The sequence below is a fragment of the Palaemon carinicauda genome, chromosome 43 (assembly GCF_036898095.1).
Source record: "Palaemon carinicauda isolate YSFRI2023 chromosome 43, ASM3689809v2, whole genome shotgun sequence".
Lineage (NCBI taxonomy): Eukaryota > Metazoa > Arthropoda > Malacostraca > Decapoda > Palaemonidae > Palaemon > Palaemon carinicauda.
The window spans coordinates 3,780,875-3,804,499 of record NC_090767.1 but is presented as its reverse complement, the minus strand read 5'-3'; the positions used below and the strand labels follow the sequence as shown (position 1 = coordinate 3,804,499).

The 23,625-nt window shown below is 38.8% G+C and overlaps 4 protein-coding genes across 4 annotated transcripts in view; 2 read left to right on the top strand and 2 right to left on the bottom strand.

The window, feature by feature from the left end:
• Positions 1–13,920, top strand: part of LOC137633672 (glycine, alanine and asparagine-rich protein-like) — a 36,688-nt gene extending 22,768 nt beyond the window's left edge. The window contains exons 2-4 of the mRNA XM_068365920.1: positions 12,325–12,737; positions 13,177–13,694; positions 13,778–13,920. Coding sequence (XP_068222021.1) covers positions 12,325–12,737; positions 13,177–13,694; positions 13,778–13,920 — 1,074 coding nt within the window. The remainder of the gene's footprint in view (positions 1–12,324; positions 12,738–13,176; positions 13,695–13,777) is intronic.
• Positions 13,921–15,059: 1,139 nt separating this feature from the next.
• LOC137633671 (uncharacterized) lies at positions 15,060–15,531 on the top strand. The gene is made up of 2 exons (XM_068365919.1): positions 15,060–15,185; positions 15,325–15,531. The coding sequence occupies exons 1-2, from the start codon at positions 15,060–15,062 to the stop codon at positions 15,529–15,531; spliced, it is 333 nt and encodes a 110-aa protein (XP_068222020.1).
• Positions 15,532–21,913: 6,382 nt separating this feature from the next.
• Positions 21,914–22,789, bottom strand: LOC137633541 (zinc finger BED domain-containing protein 4-like). Its single transcript, XM_068365834.1, has one exon. It carries the CDS (start codon positions 22,787–22,789, stop codon positions 21,914–21,916), a length of 876 nt encoding a protein of 291 aa, XP_068221935.1.
• Positions 22,790–22,851: 62 nt separating this feature from the next.
• LOC137633540 (E3 SUMO-protein ligase ZBED1-like) lies at positions 22,852–23,625 on the bottom strand. The gene has a single exon (XM_068365833.1). It carries the CDS (start codon positions 23,623–23,625, stop codon positions 22,852–22,854), a length of 774 nt encoding a protein of 257 aa, XP_068221934.1.

Below are 23,625 nucleotides of genomic sequence, written 5' to 3'. Positions count from 1 at the left end.
GTACGTGTACGTACCAGGAATTCGAGTTTGTGCACTAAAAATTGAGTATCTTGTTTCTGACAAAGGTAACAATTATTCTTTATCAAGTTACCGAATCATATGTAAGTCAGAATTTATTTTGTTTTTTGGTACCATGTAATCATTTGCTAGCAATGTACCATATATATGATCTTGGTTTTATCATGCATTTTTCTTTTTGCTTTGGTAATGTCTTTTTTGTATGCATTATTGTTATTATTTTTTATTGTGCCTATTTGGACATTCGTCCTCAGTTGATTATGGCTAAAGTTAAACAAAGAATAATATGTATGTCCAGTCACACCTAATGACCATGTTTCGGCTTGTTGTTAAATTTTTGTAAAAAAAATTGAGATAGCTGGCCGAGCTTATGTAATAATTAGAATAGTAATATTACATGTTTAAAACAAATGACGTAATATGTCAAGTTGGTTGGAAGAGCTAACCCTGGGATTTGCTGTAGTCATTCAAATTATAAACAGGATGTATAATGCAAACCTCGGCAAATTGACATTCTTTCTTAACGTCAACACATTGTCTCCTCGTGTGAAAGTTTGTGACGTCACCGGATGCAGGTGTCTTCCGATTCCGTCACGTGGCTAAATTAAAGCAAGCATACGATATCTGTGATATCGATGATTTGTTCAGTTCATATCTAAACTTCACCAGAATTGGTCGTCTGGACCAACACAGCTTCCTCCAGTGATGGAGATGTTTAACTCTGTTGTTTTATAAAAATAAAACTTAAAAACCATTAAGATGTATTCAGTTAATCCATTTAAATACCTCTGAAAACAACTCATACTCAAATGTGTGCTTAACCCTGGATAGGTACGGTCCTCGGACACCCCTTTAAGGGTATACTCGGACGCGAACGACCCCGACGCCAAAAAAAATTCTTGAAAAATCAGTTTTTGCAGTAACCTCCTTTTTTCTTTTGCCAAAAAAAACTTCAATGAATGCTTAAAACAACTGTAAAGATAAATACTACTCATCTGCAGAAAAACTATTTATTATAAATATTTTAAAAAATTAAGTAGAAAAAAAAAAGACCTGACATAAAAATTCATAAAAAAAAGTTTATACATATATACACAAATCCTTTTAGGAATTGATTCTTGAATGTTTAGGACACATCTTGATGTATTTTGGATGAAGTCAGACCCATGGAGGTGAAGATCTGAAATGAGAAAAAAAGGGTAACTTTTTTTGGCCAAAAAAATTTGTCCAAATTTCATGAATTTTTTTGGGTACCCAAATGAAATAGGAAGTGGCTAATTTTTTTAGGGAATAAACATATGTTATCCTAAAATAGAAATATGTAAAAAAATCTTCATTATTTTGTAAATTACATTTATATCAGGGGCCATATCTAAAGGTAATTTTTTGAGTACTTAGAAATTTCGTAAAAAAATACATATATTTAATATATAATATGATATTTATGCAGGTAAAAATATACCAAAATATCACAAATTCTATAGGGAACAAGAATATATATAGATAGGGCAGCTTACGCTTCGGATATGTCCACAAAATGGCCGCCAACCACACTGACTCAGACTCCCTAATCTGCCACTTGAAATGTAGGAAGGGTATGTCAATTTCAAGGTGTTATTTACTAATCTAATTATTATTGGATATGCATAAAAATTGTATGGTGGGTTGCTGGATAATTGTCGATTATTTTACGACTATAAAATTAAAATTCTGACCCAAAAAAATTTTTTTGAAGGGAAATAAAATCGAAAAAAAAATTTAAAACAATATTTTAGCTAAAAAAACTTGATGATATTCAATCAGAAAAAAAGTAAACAAAATTTTCCGACAAATAAACATCTAGAGGAATCATTACTCTGTGATAGTTCCTTAGTACGTAGTAATTTTGAAAGAATTGGGAAAAAACGAAAAAATGGCAATCACCGGAAAATCGAACACATACCTATATATACGCCATATCTGGCTAAAAAAAAGATAGGCATGGGGAGTCAGATCATCTAGAAACACTTTCCAACACAATAAAAATATAAGTTTTGCGACACTACTTGCCAATTCCTTACGGTAACATGACTAAGCAAAAAAATGCAAAACAAATAAAAAGGGGCACTCGCGGAAAAATGGCTAACATTCTAATATACGGCATTTCAGAAAAAAAAAAATTCAGCCACGTGCTAGGCAAACCATCAAGGCACATTTTCCGACAAATAAACATCTAAATGAATAATTACTCTGTGATAGTTCCTTAGTACGTAGTAATTTTGAAAGAAATGGGAAAAAACGAAAAAATGGCAATCACAGGAAAATCGAACACATACCTATATATACGCCATATCTGGCTAAAAAAAGAAGATAGGCATGGGTAGCCAGGTCATCTAGAAACACTTTCCAACACTATAAAATTATAAGTTTTGCGACACTACTTGCCAATTCCTTACGGTAACATGACTAAGCAAAAAAATGCAAAACAAATAAAAAGGGGCACTCGTGGAAAAATGGCCATTCTAATATACGGCATTTCAGAAAAAAAAAATTTCAGCCACGTGCTAGGCAAACCATCAAGGCATATTTTCCGACAAATAAACATATAAATGAAATATTACTCTGTGATAGTTCCTTAGTACGTAGTAATTTTGAAAGAAATGGGAAAAAACGAAAAAATGGCAATCACAGGAAAATCGAACATATACCTATATATACGCCATATCTGGCTAAAAAAAAAATAGGCATGGGTAGCCAGATCATCTGGAAACACTTTCCAACACTATGAAAATATAAGTTTTGCGACACTACTTGCCAATTCCTTACGGTAACATGACTAAGCAAAAAAATGCAAAACAAATAAAAAGGGGCACTCGCGGAAAAATGCCCAACATTCTAATATACGGCATCTCAGATAAAAAAAAAAAGACATGCACGTGTTAGCCCAACCATCAAGGCACACTTTCTAACACATAAACATGAAAAAAAATCAATGATATACGGCAATTCCTTACTACGTAGTAAATTTTTACAAATATTGAAAAAAAACAGAAATTGGCAACCGCAGTTAAATACCCAATATACCAATAACTACGTCGTATCTGACAAAAACAAAATCACGCATGGGTAGCCAGATCATCTAGACACACTTTCCAACATTAAAAAAGCAAAAGTTTTACGACACTATTTCGCAATATCTTACGGAAAAATGACTTGGCAAAAAAATGAAAAAAAATTAAAAAGGGACACTCGCGGTAAAATGCCCGACATTCTAATATACGACATCTCAGATAAAAAAAAAGACATGCACGTGTTAGCCCAACCATCAAGGCACACTTTCTAACACATAAACATGAAAAAAAAATGAATAATATACGGCAATTCCTTACTACGTAGTAATTTTTACAAATATTGAAAAAAAACAGAAATTGGTAACCGCAGTTAAATACCCAATATACCAATAACTACGTCGTATCTGACAAAAACAAAGTCATGCATGGGTAGCCAGATCATCTAGACACACTTTCAAACACTAAACAAGCAAAAGTTTTACGACACTATTTGGCAATATCTTACGGAAAAATGACTTGGCAAAAAAATGAAAAAAAAATGAAAAAGGGGCACTCGCGGTAAAATGGTCCTCGTGGTGATGAACGACCTTTTAACTAAAAAAAAAAACATGCACATGGTAGCCAAACAATCCACCAAGACTTTCCACAACTGATAACCTATACAAGTTGCACCATTCTACGACAATTTCATAATACGTAATAACTTTGATAATTATGCAAACTACCTTAGAAGGGTAAACTCGGACGCGAACGACCCCGATGCGTCTCAGAAATCGGGGAAGGAGTACAGCTACAGCAATGCACATCTGGACACTACTAGAGCGTGTAGGGGAGACACCTCCTGTAGGTCGATCACCCACAAATTCAGTCACGGGGGTGAGTCACGTGAGAAAAACCTGTTTTTTTTTGACGCTCGGGGTCGCGAACGACCCACCGTACCTATCCAGGGTTAAGACAGTAGCACACCAATACATACACCTATACCTATATACCTACACTTACACATACACCTATACCTATACACCTACACCTACATATACACCTATACCTATAAACTTACTCTTACACATACACCTATACTTATATACCTACACTTACACATACTCCTATACCTATACACCTACACCTACTCATACACCTATACCTATGCACCTACACCTACACATATACCTATACCTATACACTTACACATACACCTATACCTATACACCTACACCTACACATACACCTATACCTATACACTTACACCTACACACACACACACTTATACCTATACACCTACACCTATACATACACCTATACTTATACACCTACACCTACACATACACCTATATATATACACCTACACCTACACATACACCTATACATATACAACCACACCTACACATACACCTAGACATATACACCTACACCTACACATACACCTAGACATATACACCTACACCCACACATACACCTATACATATACACCTACACCTACACACACCTCTACATATAAACCTACATCTACACATACACATATACATACACCTATACATATACACCTACACCTACACATACACCTATACATATACATCTACACCTACATATACACCTATACATATAAACCTACACTTACACATACACCTATACATATACACCTACACTTACACACATACCTATACATATACACCTACACATACACACACACACACCTATACATATACACGTATACCTACACATACACCTATACATATACACCTACACCTACACATCCCTATACATATACCCCTACACCTACACCTACACCTACACCTACACCTATACATATACATCTACACCTACACCTACACCAATACATATACACCTACACCTATACATATACACCTACACTTACACATACACCTATACATATACACCTACATCTACACATACAACCATATACATATAAACCTACACCTACACATATTCCTTTACATATACATCTACACCTACATATACACTTATACATATATACCTATACCTACACATACACCTATACGTATACACCTACACCTACACATGCACCTATACATATATACCTACACCTACATATAAACCTATACATATACAACTACACCTACACATATACATATACACCTATACCTACACCTACACCTATACATAAACACCTACACATACATCTACACCTACACCTATACATATACACCTATACCTACACATACACCTGCACCTATACATATACACCTACACCTACACATACACCTATACATATACACCTGAACCTACACATACACCTATACATATACATCTACACTAACACATACACCTACACCTACACATACACCTATACATATACACCTACACCTACATATACAACCATATACATTTATACCTACACCCACACATTCAATCATATATATATACACCTACACCTACACATACACCTATACATATACACCTACAATTACACATACAACCATATACATATACACCTACACCTACACATATACCTTTACATATACAACTACACCTACACATACACCTATACATGTACACCTACACCTACTTATACACCTACACTTACACCTACACATATACATACACCTACACATACACCTTAACATATGCATACACTTACACATACATTTACACATATACATATACCTACACCTACACCTATACCTATACATACACCTACACCTACACCTATACCTATACATACACTTACACCTACACATACACCTATACATATACACCTACACATACACCTACACCTATACATATACACCTACACCTATACATATACACCTACACCTACACATACACCTATACATATACACCTACACCTACACATACACCTATACATATACACCTACAACTACACATATAGCTATACATATACACCTACACCTACACATACACCTATACATATACACATACACATACACATGCACCTATACATATACACCTACACCTACACATACACATATACATATACACCTACACCTACACCTATACATATAAACCTAAACCTACAACGATACATATACACCTACACCTACACCTACACATACACCTACACCTACACCTATACCTACACATACACCTATATATACAACTACACCTACACATACAATTACACTTACACCTATACATACACCTACACCTACACCTGCACCTATACCTACACCTACACCTACACCTATACATATACACCTACACCTACACATACACCTATACATATACACCTACACCTACACTTACACCAACACCTATACACATACACCTACACCTATACCCACACCTACACCTATACATACACCTACACCTACACCTACACATACACTTATACATACACCTACACCTAAACATACACCTACACTTACAACTATACATACACCTACACCTACACTTATACATATACACCTACACCTACACATACACCTATACATATACACCTACACCTACACCTACACCTATAAATATACACCTACACCTACGCCTACACCTAAACATATACACCTACACCTACCTCTACATCTATACATATACACCTACACCTAAACCTACACCTATACATATACACCTACACATACACCTATACATACACCTACACCTACACATACGCCTATACATACGCCTATACCTACACCTACACCTATACCTACACCTACACTTATACATATACACCTACACCTACACATACACCTATGAATATACACCTACACCTACACTTACACCTATAAATATACACCTACACCTACACCTAAACATCTACACCTACACCTACAAATACACCTATACATACACCTACACCTACACATACACCTATACATACACCTACACCTACACCTACACCTACACCCACACCTATACATATAAACCTACACCTATACTTATACATGTACACCTACACCTACACCTACACCTATATATATACACATACACCTACACCTACACCTATACATATACACCTACACTTACATCTACACTTACACCAATAAATGTACACCAACACCTACACCTACACCTACACCTACACTAACACCTACACCTACACCTACACCTAAACACCTACACCTATACACCTACACCTACATCTACACCTACATCTATACACCTACACCTACACATACACCTATACATACACCTACACCTACACATATGCCTATACATACACCTACACCTACACCTACACCAATACATACACCTACACCTACACATACACCTATATATATACACCTACAACTACACATACACCTATATTATTATTATTATTATTACCATCCAAGCCACAACCCTAGTTGGAAAAGCAAGATGCTATAAGCCCAGGGGCTCCAACAGGGAAAAATAGCCCAGTGAGGAAAGGAAATAAGGAAATAAATAAATGAAGAGAACAAATTAACAATAAATCATTCTAAAATAAGAAACAACGTCAAAACAGACATGTCATATATAAACTATTAACAACATCAAAAACAAATATGTCATAAATAAACTATAAAAAGACTCATGTCCGCTTGGTCAACAAAAAAGCATTTGCTCCAACTTTGAACTTTTGAAGTTCTACTGATTCAACCACCCGATTAGGAAGATCATTCCACAACTTGGTAACAGCTGGAATAAAACTTCTAGAGTACTGCGTAGTATTGAGCCTCATGATGGAGAAGGCCTGGCTATTAGAATTAACTGCCTGCCTAGTATTACGAACAGGATAGAATTGTCCAGGGAGATCTGAATGTAAAGGATGGTCAGAGTTATGAAAAATCTTATGCAACATGCATAATGAACTAATTGAACGACGGTGCCAGAGATTAATATCTAGATCAGGAATAAGAAATTTAATAGACCGTAAGTTTCTGTCCAACAAATTAAGATGAGAATCAGCAGCTGAACACCAGACAGGAGAACAATACTCAAAACAAGGTAGAATGAAAGAATTAAAACACTTCTTCATAATAGATTGATCACCGAAAATCTTGAAAGACTTTCTCAATAAGCCTATTTTTTGTGCAATTGAAGAAGACACAGACCTTATATGTTTCTCAAAAGTAAATTTACTGTCGAGAATCACACCTAAAATTTTAAAAGAGTCATACATATTTAAAGAAACATTATCAATACTGAGATCCAGATGTTGAGGAGCCACCGTCCTTGACCTTCTTACAATCATACTTTGAGTTTTGTTAGGATTCAACTTCATACTCCATAATTTGCACCATGCACTAATTCTAGCTAAATCTCTATTAAGGGATTCACCAACCCTAGATCTACATTCAGGGGATGGAATTGATGCAAAAAGAGTAGCATCATCTGCATATGCAACAAGCTTGTTTTCTAGGCCAAACCACATGTCATGTGTATATAGTATGAAAAGTAATGGGCCAAGAACACTACCCTGTGGAACACCGGATATCACATTCCTATAATCACTATGGTGCCCATCAACAACAACTCTTTGAGATCTATTACTTAAAAAATCAATAATAATGCTAAGAAACAACCCACCCACTCCCAACTGTTTCAATTTGAAAACAAGGGCCTCATGATTAACACGGTCAAAGGCAGCACTAAAATCAAGGCCAATCATACGAACTTCCCGACCACAATCAAGGGATTTCTGTACAGCATTGTAAGAAGGGCATCACATGCTCCAAGGCCTTTACGAAAACCAAATTGCAAACTAGGGAGTAGATGATTACCTTCAGCAAACCTATTAAGACGTTTTGCCAGAAGACGTTCAAAAACTTTAGATAATATAGGAGTTATGGAAATTGGGCGGTAATCAGTGGGACTTGAGCTACCACAAACACATTTACATAGAGGAGTAACATTACAAATTCTCCAACTAGTGCTAAAAGCTCCTCTTCTTGCTAACTTGCGCAAAATAACAGATAACTTTGGAGCTAAGAAATCTGTCGTCTTTATAAAAAACAAAGGAAAAATACCATTTGGGTCTACACCTCCATAAGCATCAAGGTCCATCAACAGAGCTTTAATCTCACGAGATCGAAAAGCTAAACTAGTTAGTTTAGCCTCAGGAAAACAGGAATGAGGAAGTTCAAGTTTTTCATTACTCTGTCTACTGTCAAAAACATCAGCCAAAAGGGTTGCCTTTTCCTTTGGACAGTGAGTGACTGAGCCATCTGGTTTAAGTAAAGGAGGAACTGTTGCATCTACACCAAAGAGTGCAGATTTAAGGGTAGACCACCATTTATGTTCCTGAGTTGTACCAGAATGTGTTTCTTTTATGGTTAAATTGTACTCCTTTTCAGTTGAGGCATAAACTCTCTGAGCAAAAGCTCGAAGCTGAGTATAGTTGTTCCAGGTCAAATCTGATCTGTTACCCTTCCAAAGATGATAGGCCTCCTGTTTCTCCAAATAAGCACGTCTACAATCATCATTGAACCACGGTTTGTCCTTCACTCGGTACCTTAGCACACGAGAAGGGATACGCCTATCAATTATGTTGACTAGATTCTCATTCAAAGGGACAACAGGATCTACACTATCATATAATTGTGACCAGTTCAAGCACAAAAGATCATGTAAAATACCATTCCAGTCTGCTTGGGATTTCATATAAATTTTACAAGAATATGATATATCAGGGACAGGCTGCTCAGTCTTCACTAATAATGAAATCAAGGCATGATCAGATGTCCCGACTGGAGAACCAACCTTACCAGTTATAACGCCAGGGGAGTCTGTGTATACGAGGTCCAAGCAATTACCAGACCTGTGAGTAGCTTCATTTATGATTTGCTCACAGCCTGATTCAAAGGCAAAGTCTAAAGCTCTTAAGCCATGGCGATCGGTAGGAGAGATAGAACTTAACCACTCCCTATGGTGAGCATTAAAATCACCAACAAAGACAAAAGAAGCCTTTCTATCATCTTCTTGTATCTTACCCATAATGGTAAGAAGACAATCGAAGATAGAATCATCCATGTCTGGATTCCGGTAGATCGAACATAAATAAAAGTTGTTATGCCTGCCACAAACTTTTATTACCTGAATCTCATGACATCCACATTGATAGCAGGACTTATGAGAAGCAGGGTACTCGGTCCTAATATACACCGCCATTCCCCTGGCCCTAGGGATGGCATCACGTTTCAACATTATTGGCTTCTTAAAACCAGTTATAAGGAGCTCAGATGAGTGCCTCATATTAGAAACCAAAGTTTCTGAGCACAAAAGAATATCATACTGTCTGGACGCAACTGTAAGGTCTTGGATATTTGCATGAAGACCACGAATATTGCAATACAGAAGACGACATTGACGAAATCTAGGACGTACTGGTCCCGGATTTCGCTCAATGTCTCCAGACAGCATGAGAATTAATAGAAATATAAAAGAGACATCATACTTAAAAACTAGATTAAAAAGAATTATAACAAAAACAATACGTACAGAATTATAAACAAAGTGATTGATGATACCCATAGACTATAGTAAAAAGTCGGAAAAACTGGTCAACATGGAGGAGCCGATACACCATGCAAGGCTAAATACCCTCCAGGATAGCCACTTCAACCGAAGGGAGGACAGTAAGGATGGTTTTGAGAAGAAAAAATAATCAGAAAAATGAAAAGACAACCTCTTGATAAACCACCAGGCATCCACGGCCCTTCTATTAAGCCTGCCCAACACACCATTTCAAAAAAACAAGAGGAAGAAAAAAAAATAAAAAAAAATAAGATAGAACATATACATATACACCTACACCTACACATACGCCTATACATATACACCTACACCAACACATTCACCTATACATATACACCTACACCTACAAATACACTTATAATTATACACCTACACCTATACATACACCTACACATATACACCAACACCTACAAATACACATATACGTATACACCTACACCTACACATACACCTATACATATACACCTACACATACACCTATATATATACACCTACACCTACACATACACCTATACATATACACCTACACCTACACATACACCTACACATATACACCTACACCTACACGTACCCCTATACATATACACCTATACCTACTGATACAACCATATACATTTACACCTACACCTACACATACAACCATATTTATATACACCTACACCTACACATACACCAATACATATACACCTACACATACAACCAAATACATATACACCTACACCTACACATATACATTTACATGTACACCTACACCTACACATACAGCTAAACATATGCATACACCTACACATATATTTACACATATACATATACCTACACATACACCTATACCTATACATACACCTACACCTATACCTATACATACACTTACACCTACACATACAATTATACATATATACCTACACCTACACATACACTTATACATATACACCTACACCTACACATACACCTATACATATACATGTACAACTACACGTACAGCTATACATATACACCTACACCTACACCTACACCTATATATATATACACACATACACCTACACATGCACCTATACATATACACCTACACCTACACATACACGAATACATATACACCTACATCTACACCTACACCTACACCTACACCTATACATATACACCTACACCTACACCTATACATATCCACCTACACCTACACTTTCACCCATACACATACAACTACACCTACACCTACACCTAAGCCTATACACCTACACCTACACCCACACCTACACATACACCTACACCTACACATAAACCTATACATACACCTACACCTACATCTACACAAACACCTATACATACACCTACACCTACACATACACCTATACATACACCTATACCTACACCTACACCTATACATACACCTACACCTACACATACACCTATACATACACCTACACCTATACCAACACCTACAAATACACCTACACCTATGCATACACCTATACCTACACCTACACCTATACCTACACCTATACATATATACCTACACCTACACATACACCTATACATGTACACCTACACCTACACCTACACCTATACATATACACCTACACCTACACCTACACCTACACCTATACATATACACCTACACCTACACCTACACCTACACCTATACATATACACCTACACCTACACCTACACCTACACCTATACATATACACCTACACCTACACCTACACCTACAGCTATACATAAACACCTACACCTACCTCTACATCTATACATATACACCTGCACCTAAACCTACACCTATACATATACACCTACACCTACACCTACACCTATACCTACATAGTCTATGTCTAGTGCTATGGGTAGGGCTGTGACTCTGTCTCTGGCAATGTCTATGTCTTCAGCTATTGCTATGGCTATGGCTATTTCTATGTCTATGTCTGTCTATGGCTATGGCTCTGGCTATGGCTATGGCTATGTCTCTATCTATTGCTATGGCTCTGGTTATGTCTATGTCTATGTCTCTCTCTATGGCTATGGCTATGGCTATGTTTATGTGTATACCCATGGACATGTCCATGTCAATGTCTATGTCTATGGCTATGGCTATGGCTATGGCTACGTCCACGTCCACGTCCATGGCTACGGCTACGGCTCCGGCAACGGCGATGGCAACAGCAACGGCAACTTCTACGGCTATGGCTACATCTCTGGCTATGGCTTTGTTTATGTCTATGTCTATGGCTATATCTATGAGTATGGCTATGGCTATGGCTCTGGCTCTGGCTCTGGCTATGTCTATGACTAAGTCTATGTCTATGGCCATGGCTATGTCTGTGTGGCTATGGCTATGGCTATGGCTATGACTATGACTCTGGCTATGGCTATGGCTATGGCAATGGCAATGGCTATGGCTACGGCTATGACTATGGCTATGGATATGGCTATGGCTATGTCTATGTATATGTCTACCATGGCTATGGCTATGGCTATGTCTATGTCTCTGGCAATGGCTAGGTTTATGTCTATGGCTATATGTATAGCTATGGCTATGACTATGGCTTTGGCTATGGCTATGACTATGGCTTTGTCTATGGCTATGGCTATGGCTATGTCTGTCTATGGCTATGGCTATGTCTATGTCTATGTCTATGGCTATGGCTATGGCTATGTCTATGTGTATGGCTATGGCTAGGTGTATGTCTATGGCTATGGCTATGGGTATGTCTACCATGGCTATAGCTATGCCTAGGTCTATGTCTATGGCTATGTCTATGTCTATGGCTATATCTATAACTTTGTCTATGGTTATGGTTATGGCTTTGGCGATGGCTATGGGTATGGCTATGTCTATGGCTATGGCTATGGGTATGGCTATGTATACCATGGCTATAGCTAAGGCTATGTCTTTGTCTATGTCTATGGCTCTGTTTATGTCTATGTGTATGGCTAAAGCTACGGCTACTGATATGGCTACATCTATGGCTACGACTACGGCTATGGTTACAGCTATGGCTATGGCTTTGTGTATGTCTATGGCTATGGCTATGGTTTTGGCCATATCTATGGCCATGTCTAGGCCTATGTCTATGTCTATGGCTACGTCTAAGGCTATGGCTTTGGCTACGGCTACGGCTAATGCTACGTCTATGGCTATGTCTATGTCTATGTCAATGGCTAAGGCTACAGATACGGCTACATCTATGGCTATGGGTATGGCTACGGCTACGGCTAAGGCTACGTCAATGGCTATGCTATGTCTATGTCTATGGCTATGTCTATGTCTATGTCTATAGCTATGGCTATGGCTATGGCTATGGCTGTATCAATGTCTATGTCTATGGCACTGGCTAAGTCTAAGGCTATGGCTATGACTAAGGCTATGGCTATGTCTAAGGATATTCTATGGTTATGTCTATGTCTATGGCTATGGCTATGACTATGGCAATAGCTCTGGCTATATGGTTTTCTATGTCTATGGCTATGTCTATATCTATGGCTATGGCTAACGCTATGTCTATGTCTACCATGGGTATTGATATTGCTATGGCTATGGCTATATCTATGTCTATGGCTATGGTTATGGTATGTCTTTGTCTATGACTATAGCTATGGCTAAGGCTATAGATATGGTTATGTCTAAATCTATAGCTAAGGGTATGTCTATGGCTATGGCTATGGCTACGGCTATCTCTATGGCTATGGCTGTCTATGGCTATGGCAGGTTATGTCTATGTCTTTGGCTATGGCTATGGCAATTGCTATGGCTATGGCTTTGTCTAGGGCTATGGCTATGGGTATGGCTATGGCTATGTCTATGTCTAGGGCTAATGCTATGTCTATGTCTATATCTATGTCTATGTCTATGTATACGGTTACGCTACGGCTACGGCTATGGCTACAGCTACGTATACGGCTAGAGCTATGTTTTCGGCTACGGCTACGGCTATGGCTACGGGTATGGCTTTGTCTTTGTCTATGGTTATGGCTCTGGCTATGGCTCTGGCTATGACTGTGGCTATGGCTATTGCTCTGGCTATGGCTATGTCTATGTTTATGGCTATGTCTATGGCTATTTCTATGTCTATGGCTATTTCTATGTCTAAGGCTATGGCTATGGATATGTCTATGGCTATGGCTATGGTTATGGCTATGGCTCTGGCTATGTATATGTCAAAGTCTCTGGATATGGCTATGGCTAGGGCTATGGCAATGCCTTTGCCTATTGCTATGGCAATGGCTGGTTTTATATATCTATGGCTATGGCTATGGTTATGGCTATGGCTATGTCTATGTCTATGGTTCTGGCTATAGAGACGGCTACGGCTACGGCTATGGCTACATATATGGCTATGGCCATGACTATGGCCATGACTATGACTATGGCTATGGCTCTGGCTATGTCTATGTCTTTGTCTATGGCTATGGCTATGGCTAGGGCTATATCTGTAGATATCGATGGCTATGTCTATGTCTATGTCTATGTCTATGGCTATGGTTATGTCTATGTCTATGGCTATGACTATGGCTATATTTATGACTAGGCCTATGGCTATGTCTATTGCTATGAGTAGGGCTATGGCTATGGCAATGGCTATGGCTATGTCTATGTCAATGTCAATGTCCTTGTCAATGGGCATGGCTATGGCTGTGGCTATATCTATGGCTATGGCTATGGATATGGCTATGGCTATGGCTATGTCTGTAGCTATATCTATGTCTATGTCTATGGCTATGGCTATGTCTATGTCTATGGCTATGGCTATATATATGTCCATGTCTGTGGCTATGGCTATGGCTAAGTCTATGTCTATGTCTATGTCTAAGTCTGTCTATGTCTAAGTCTATGGCTTTGGCTATGGCAATGTCACTGGCTATGGCTATGGCTATGTCTATGGCTATATCTATAGCTACGGCTATGTCTATCATGGCTATGGCTATGGCTATGGCTATGACTATGTCTATGTCTATGTCTATGTCTAAGGCTAATGCTATGTCTTTGTCTATGTCTATGTCTACAGTTAGTCTATGGCTACAGCTATGGCTATGACTAAGGCTATGGCTACAGCTGGGGCTACCTCATTGGCTAAGGCTACAGCTATGGCTACGGCTATAGTTAAATCTCTGGCTATGTCTATGTCTATGGTTCTGGCTATATCTGTGTGGCTCTGGCTATGACTATGGCTAATACTATGGCTATGGCTATGGCTATGGCAATGGCAATGGCTATGCCTATGGCTATGTCTATGGCTATAGATATGGCTATGGCTATGTCTATGTATATGTTTACCATGGCTATCGCTATGGCTATGGCTATGTCTATGGCTATGGCTGTGTCTCTGTCTATGTCTATGGCTATTGCTATGTCTATGTCTCTGGCTATGTCTATGTCTCTGTCTCTGTCTATGTCTATGGCTATGTCAAATTTTTATGTGTGTCTGTCTATGTCTATGTCTATGTCTATGTCAATGTCTATGGCTATGGCTATGTCTATTTATATGGCATTGGCTATGGCTATGGCTTTGTCTATGGCTATGGCTATGGCTATTGCTATGTCTGTCTATGGCTATGTCTATGGCTATGGCTATGTCTATTTTTATGGCTATGGCTATGTCTTTGTCTATGGATATGGCTATGGCTAGGTCTATATCTATGTCTATGGCTATGTCTATATCTATGGCTATGGCTATGGCTACAACTATGGCTATAGCTATTGCTATGGCTATGGCTATATCTATGTTTATGGCTATGGCTCTCTCTATGTCTATGTCTATGGCTATGGCTATGTCTCTGTGTAGGTCTATGTCTATGTCTGTCTATGCCTCTTGCTATGTTTATGTCTATGTCTATGTCTATAACTTTGTCTATGGTTATGGCTATGGCTATAGAGATGACTATGGCTATGGCTATATCTATGGATATGGCTATGTCTATGGCTATGTATACCATTGCTATGGATTAGGTTATGTCTATGTCCATGGCTCTGGCTATGTCTATATCTATATCTATGGCTACGGCTATGGGTACGGCTATTGCTACGTCTATGGCTACGGCTACGGCTAGGGCTACAGCTATGGCTATGGCTATGTGTATGTCTATGGCTATGGATATGGTTATGGCCATATCTATGGTTCTGTCTATGCCTATGTCTATGTCTATGGCTACGTCTAAGGCTATGTCTATGGATGTGGCCACATCTATGGCTATGGGTTTGGCTACGGCTACGGCTATGGCTACGTCAATGGCTCTGCAATTTTTTATGTCTATGGCTATGTCTATGTCTATAGCTATGGCTATGGCTATGGCAATGTCTAAGTCTATGGCTATGTTTATGTCTATGGCTATGGCTATGTCTAAGGCTATGGCTAAGGCTATGGCTAAGGCTATGGCTAAGGCTATGGCTATGTCTATGTCTATGGCTCTGGCTATTACTACGGTTATAGCTATGGCTATGTGTATGTCTATGTCCATGTCTATGTCTATGGCTATGGCTAAGGCTATGTCTAAGTCTACCATTAGTGTGGCTATGGCTATGGCTATGGCTATGTCTATGTCTATGGGTAAGGCTATGGCTATATCTTTGTCTATGGTTATGGCTATGGCTATGGCTTTAGCTATGGCTATGGCTATTGCTATGGCTAAGGCTATGTCTATGTCTATGGCAAAGTCTATGTCTATGGCTATGGCAATGGCTATGGCTATGTCTATGGCTATGGCTCTGGCTATGGCTGGTTATGTCTGTCATTGGCTATGGCTATTGCAATTGCTATGGCTATGGCTATGTCTAGGGCTATGGCTATGGGTATGGGTATGGCTATGGCTATGTCTATGTCTATGACTACGGCTACGGCTAAGGCTACATCTATGGCTATGCCTATGGCTATAACCATGTCTATTGCTATGGCTATGTCTATGTCTATGTCTATTTCTATGTCTATGTCTATATCTATGGCTATGGCTATGACTTTGGCTATGGCTATGTCTATGTCTGTCTATGTCTATGGCTATGGCTATATCTTTGTCTACGGCTATGGCTATGGCTATATCTATGGCTATGGCTATGACTATGGCTATGGCAATGTCTATGGCTATGGTTATGGCTATGGCATTGGCTATGGCTCTGTCAATGATAATGTCAATGACTATGGCTATGGCTAAGGCTATGGCTATGTATATGGCTATGACTATGGATATGTCTATGTCTATGTCTATGGCTATGGCTATGTCTGTGGCTATGGCTATGGCTATGGTTATGGCTATGTCTATGACTAAGGTTCTTTCTATGCGTATGTCTATGTCTGTTTATGTATATGGCTACGGCTATGGTTCTGGCTATGGATAAGTTTATGGCTATGGGTATGGCTATGGCTCTGTCTATATCTATGGCTCTAGCTATGACTATGTCTATGTCTATGTCTATTGCTATGGCTATGGCTATGGATGCTATGGCTATGGTTATGGATATGTCTATTGCTGGGTCTATGTCTATGGCTATGGCTATGGCTATGGCTATGGTTCTATCTCTGCCTCTGGCTATGGCTATGTCTATGTCTATGTATTCAGCTATGGCTATGGCTATGGCTATATCTATGTCTATGTCTATGTCTGTCTATGGCTATGGCTATGGCTATGTCTATGTCTATGGCTATGGCTATGTATACAATAGCTAAGGCTATGGCTATGTCTATGTCTATGGCAGATGCTATGGCTATGGCTATGTCTATGTCTATGTCCATTTCTATGTCTATGTCTATGTCTATGCCTATGGCTATGACTTTGGCTATGGCTATGTCTATGTCTGTCTATGTCTATGGCTATGGCTATATATTTGTCTACGGCTATGGCTATGGCTATATCTACGGCTATGGCTATGACTATGGCTATGGCAATGTCTTTGGCTATGGCTATGGCTATGGCATTGGCTATGGCTCTGTCAATGTCAATGTCAATGTCTATGGCTATGGCGAAGGCTCTGGCTATGTATATGGCTATGACTATGGCTATGTCTATGTCTATGTCTATGTCTATGGCTATGGCTATGTCTCTGGCTATGGCTATGGCTATGGCTATGTCTATGGCTATGGCTATTTCTATGTGTATGTCTATGTCTGTTCATATATATGGCCATGCTTATGGCTATGGCTATGGATATGTTTATGGCTATGGCTATGGCTATGGCTCTGTCTATATCTAAGGCTCGGGCTATGTCTATGTCTATGTCTATGTCTATTGCTATGGCTATGTCTATGGATGCTATGGCTATGGTTATGGATATGTCTATTGCTAGGTCTATGTCTATGGCTATGGCTATGGCTATACCTCTATTTATGCCTCTGGCTATGGCTATGTCTATGTCTATGTCTATGTCTTCAGCTATGGCTATGACTATGGCTATATCTATGTGTATGTCTATGTCTGTCTATGGCTATGGCTATATCTATGTCTATGGCTATGGCTATGGCTATGTCTATAGCCATGGCCAAGGCCATGGACATGTCTCTTTATGCCTATGTCTATGGGTATGGCTCTGGCTATGGCTATGGCATTGTCTTTGGCACTGGGTATGGCTATATCTATGTCTATGGCTATGGCTATGTATACAATGGCTATCGCTATGGCTATGTCTATGTCTATGGCATTGGCTATGGCTGTCTATGTCTATGTCTATGTCTATGGTTATGGCTATGGCTATGTCTATGGGTATATCTATGGCTATGGCTATGTCTATATCTATGGCTTTGGCTATGGCTCTTGCTATGGCAATGGCTATGGCTATGGCTATGTCTATGTCTATGTCTATGGCTATGGCTATGTATACCATGGCTATATGTATGTTTATGTCTATGTCTATGGCTGTGGCTATATTTATGTCTATGTCTACGGCTATGGCTACGGCTACGGCTACGGCTACAGCTACAGCTATGGTTATGGCTATGGCTAAGGCTATGGCTATGGCTATGAATATATTTATGTCTATGTCTATGTTTAAGGCTATGGCTATGGCTATGTCTATGGCTACAGCTACAGCTACAGCTACAGCTACGGCTAAATCATTTGGTTATGGGTATGGCTATGGCTGTGGCTACGGCTATGGCTACAGCTATATCTACCGCTCCGGCTATGGCTACGTCAATGGCTATGGATATGTCTATGGCTATGGCTATGGCTATGTCTATGTCTATGGCTATGGCTCTGGCTATGTCTATGTCTATGGCCATGGCTATGTCTATGGCTATGGCTATGGCTATGACTATGGCTATAGCTCTGGCTGTGTGTATGTCTATGGCTATGGCTATTGCTCTGTCTATATCTCTGGCTATGTCTATGTCTATGGCTATGTCTGTGTCTATGTGTATTCCTATGTCTATGTCTATGGCTATGGCTATGGCTATGTCTCTGTCTATATCTCTGGCTATGTCTATGTCTATGGCTATGTCTGTGTCTATGTGTATTCCTATGTCTATGTCTATGGCTATGGCTATGGCTACAGCTATGTCTATGTCTATGACTATGGCTATGGCTATGGCTATGTCTCTGGCTAGGGTTATTGCTCTGTCCATGGCTATGGCTATGGCTATGTCTATATCTTCAGCTATGGCTATGTCTATGTCTATGTCTATGGCTATGGTTATGTCTATGTCTATGTCTATAGCTATGGCTATGGCTATGGATATGTTTATGTCTATACCCATGGACATGTCCATGTCCATGTCTATGGCTATGGTTATGGCTATGGCTATGGCTAAGTAAACGTCCACGTCCATGGCTACGGCTACGACTTCGGCAACAGCGATGGCAATGGAAACGGCAACATCTACGGCTACGGCTATGGCTATGGCTAAATCTATAGCTATATCTATGTGTATGGCTATGGCTATGGCCATTAGGGCTGGGCAAAAATTGCATATTTTGGACTTGACAAAATCGACTCTTGGAGAGGGTGGACTCGCAAGAATCGATTCTGAAGTCGACTCCCCTCCCAACGTCATTCTGTAGTATATAGTGGCGAGAGGTTCGACGCCGTCGATGGAGTTGACTCCCTGGGTGCAGCTGCACCTAAGACAAACAAACAAGGGACTCGGGGGGTGGGGGGAGGTCTTGGAGGAAAGAAATATTCTCCGAGTCACTCGGGCGCTTCCTAAGCCGCTTAAGAGAGACATAGGCCCATATTCCAGGATAATTACATGCAGGTGTTCACTGTCCAACCAAACAAGACTATAAAATCAATCCAAAATCGAGTGGTAGGGAGGAGTTTAAACAGATTAACATATCGTCGCCTATTTTCATATGGGAGAACATTGCTTTAGGCTGTGTCTGCTTTATCTGGGCCATCTTATCCTCTTAATCTATGACCTTGCCCTATGGCTTTTAGTTTTGGCAGTTTGTCTCGAATCTTATAGCCTATTCCTTGGTTTTTTTTTTCATGATAAATGCTATACTTATTTCCTTCTTTAGTGTTTGTCTTATTAACATATGATCAATTATTTTACTATATGTTTCAAAGATTGATTGTAAGTTTAATTTCAATTACAATTGTTTACACTCATTTTTATTCACCTCAGAAATTTTCTTTATTAGTCTATTTCATTTGACACTCCCTTATTATGTTTTTGTTTACTCTCTCTTTTATATATCCTCCTTCATTTTATTCTTCTTTCTCTTTTATACATCTTCCTCTCTTTTTAAGCTTTCACTTTTACTTTATACATCTGTTTATTTTAAAGGTCCGCCGTTTCTTTTTCCTTGCTGGAAATATTTGAATATCACATTACAGTAATGACAAACATTTCCAATATGATATGACAATACATAATAAATATTTTTCAGTATCACATTTGGTACATAAATCGACCAGTTAACCAATATCACATGTAGTAATGGTGAAAGCTCAGTAACACATATTACAGTAATATATATTTTCAATATCCCGTTACCTACACCAACCAATAAAGCAATATATATCATATGTATTAGTAATGAGGAGGGATCAGTATCACATATTACAGTTACAGTAATGATAAACATTTTCAATATCACATGGTTCCGACCGTGGTTCCTACATCAATCAATAAAGCAGTATCACATATATTAGAGATGGATCAAACTAGCAGTATGCCATATTAGTAATGGTAATAATTAAAATAAATCTTCAGATAGGGTTTATTTACATGTTTTCATATTACAGTAATATATATTTTCAATATCACAAGTTACCTACACTAACCAATAAAGCAATATATAGCACATGTATGAGTAATGATGAGGGATCAGTATCACATATTATAGTTACAGTAATGATAAACATTTCCAATATCACATGGTTCCTACATCAATCAATAAAGCAGTATCACATATATTAGAGATGGATCAAACTAGCAGTATGACATATTAGTAACGGTAATAATTGAAATAAAGCTTCAGATAGGGTTTATTTACATGTTTTTATCAAAAAACAATATCATGTTGATATTTGTATCACTCAAAGCACTACGTCTGTGTGAAATTAGTTCCCCTGCTTTCGAAAAAAGTCTGTCAGAAGGTACAGAAGTAGCTGGAATGCATAGAAACTTTTTAGCTAAGGCATGCAGCTTTGGAAAAAGTACACTATGCATTTTCCACCATTTCAATGGGTCCTCATCCCGGGGAATTATTGGTTCCTCGAGGTACCTCCTCAATTCAATGTGAGGCCCTATGCATGTCAATCGTTGTGACTTCATAGTTGTTTCCACTTTAGCATCAAAGCATTGCCAGAGTGATCCCAGTTTAGCCTGCACTTCATTTATGTGGCTCTCTGTCTCTGACGACTGGGATACATGAGGTACTGGCACAGACTCGTTTATCTCCTCTTGAGAACATTCACTGCGCATTAAATTCACAATTCTCTCTTCAGTCACCTTCACATTTCCCATGTCAACAAAAGACACTTTTTTAAACCTCACGTCTAGCAACGTTGCTGCTCCCAGCTGGAACACCTTTTCCACTGTTGCAAATCTTTTTTGCAACTGTTTTTGCAGTTCAGTGACAAAACCTGTTCTCATGTGAGCATTTGAGTTTATGCACTGCTGAAGTGCCCTCGTAATTAGAATAACCTTTGACAAGGATGTGAAATTTTCTGTGGACATCTCTCTCGTTGCCTCTTCAAACGGTCCCAGTAGCAACACTGCACATTTTACAACTTCCAGTTCCTCACTACTAAGGCACATGTTGCTTTTCCCTACGAAACACAAAGTGGTGGTAATGGCTTCATGCTGTTCGAGAAATCTTTCCATCATATAAAACGCCGAGTTCCACCTGGTGTCAACATCCATTATTAACTTTTTCCTTTCCACTCCATTTTGGTTTTGAATTTCACTTAGTTTGTCTGTTGCCTTCACGCTGTGGTGAAAAAAGACACTATGCGCTTAATTTTTTCTTGTGACAGCTTTATTTCATTTGTGTTTTTTATTGAATCTTGCACAACGAGATTCAGTGTATGCGCAAAACATGGCTGTTGTTTTATTTGCATGTATTTTGTTACTGCTGCCAAAATATTTGCTGCATTATCAGTAATAATGCAGCATACTTTATCAAGAATTTCCCATCGAGTGCAAATGCGTTTTAGTTCATCAGCAATATTTTCTGCTGTGTGATCCACTTTCAAACGAGCCGTTTCTAATACAGCTGATTTTAAATTCCACTCTAAGTTAATGTAATGAGCAGTCACGGTGATAAAGCCCCTAGTTTGCCTTGAAGTCCATAGATCTGTTGTGAGCGATACATGTGGTGTTTCTCTTAGCTCGCCCTGAACTTGTTTCACAGCTTCATCATACATTGCAGGCAAATATTTTCTAGTCAGATCCCTCCGGCTAGGCATAACATACCGAGGATCTAGACCATGAACAAAAGTTTTGAATCCTTTGTCTTCGACAATGGATATTGGCTGCAAGTCAGTTGCAATCATTTTAATGAGCAGTTTATCAAGTTGTTGCTTTTTCAAACCTCCTTCCTTATAGCCATCTTTTTTAGCAAATACATCAGGCAGAGTTTGCTGGGCAAAGTGGCTTGATGTGGCTTGCGATTGAGACAATGTTGCAGGTGAAACAGGTGAATTATTTTCTTTCTGTTCTGCATACTGTAAAGGGTGCTTCGACTGAATATGCTTCAT

Bases quoted from the DNA above. Each gene is read 5' to 3' on its own strand.
- LOC137633671 (XM_068365919.1), top strand. From the start codon at position 15,060: ATGGCTATGGCAATGGCTATGGCTATGTCTATGTCAATGTCAATGTCC. The intron at 15,186-15,324 runs GTAGCTATATCT...TCTATGTCTAAG, and splicing joins CTATGGCTATGGCTATGTCT to TCTATGGCTTTGGCTATGGC.
- LOC137633541 (XM_068365834.1), bottom strand. From the start codon at position 22,789: ATGGATGTTGACACCAGGTGGAACTCGGCGTTTTATATGATGGAAAGA.
- LOC137633540 (XM_068365833.1), bottom strand. From the start codon at position 23,625: ATGAAGCATATTCAGTCGAAGCACCCTTTACAGTATGCAGAACAGAAA.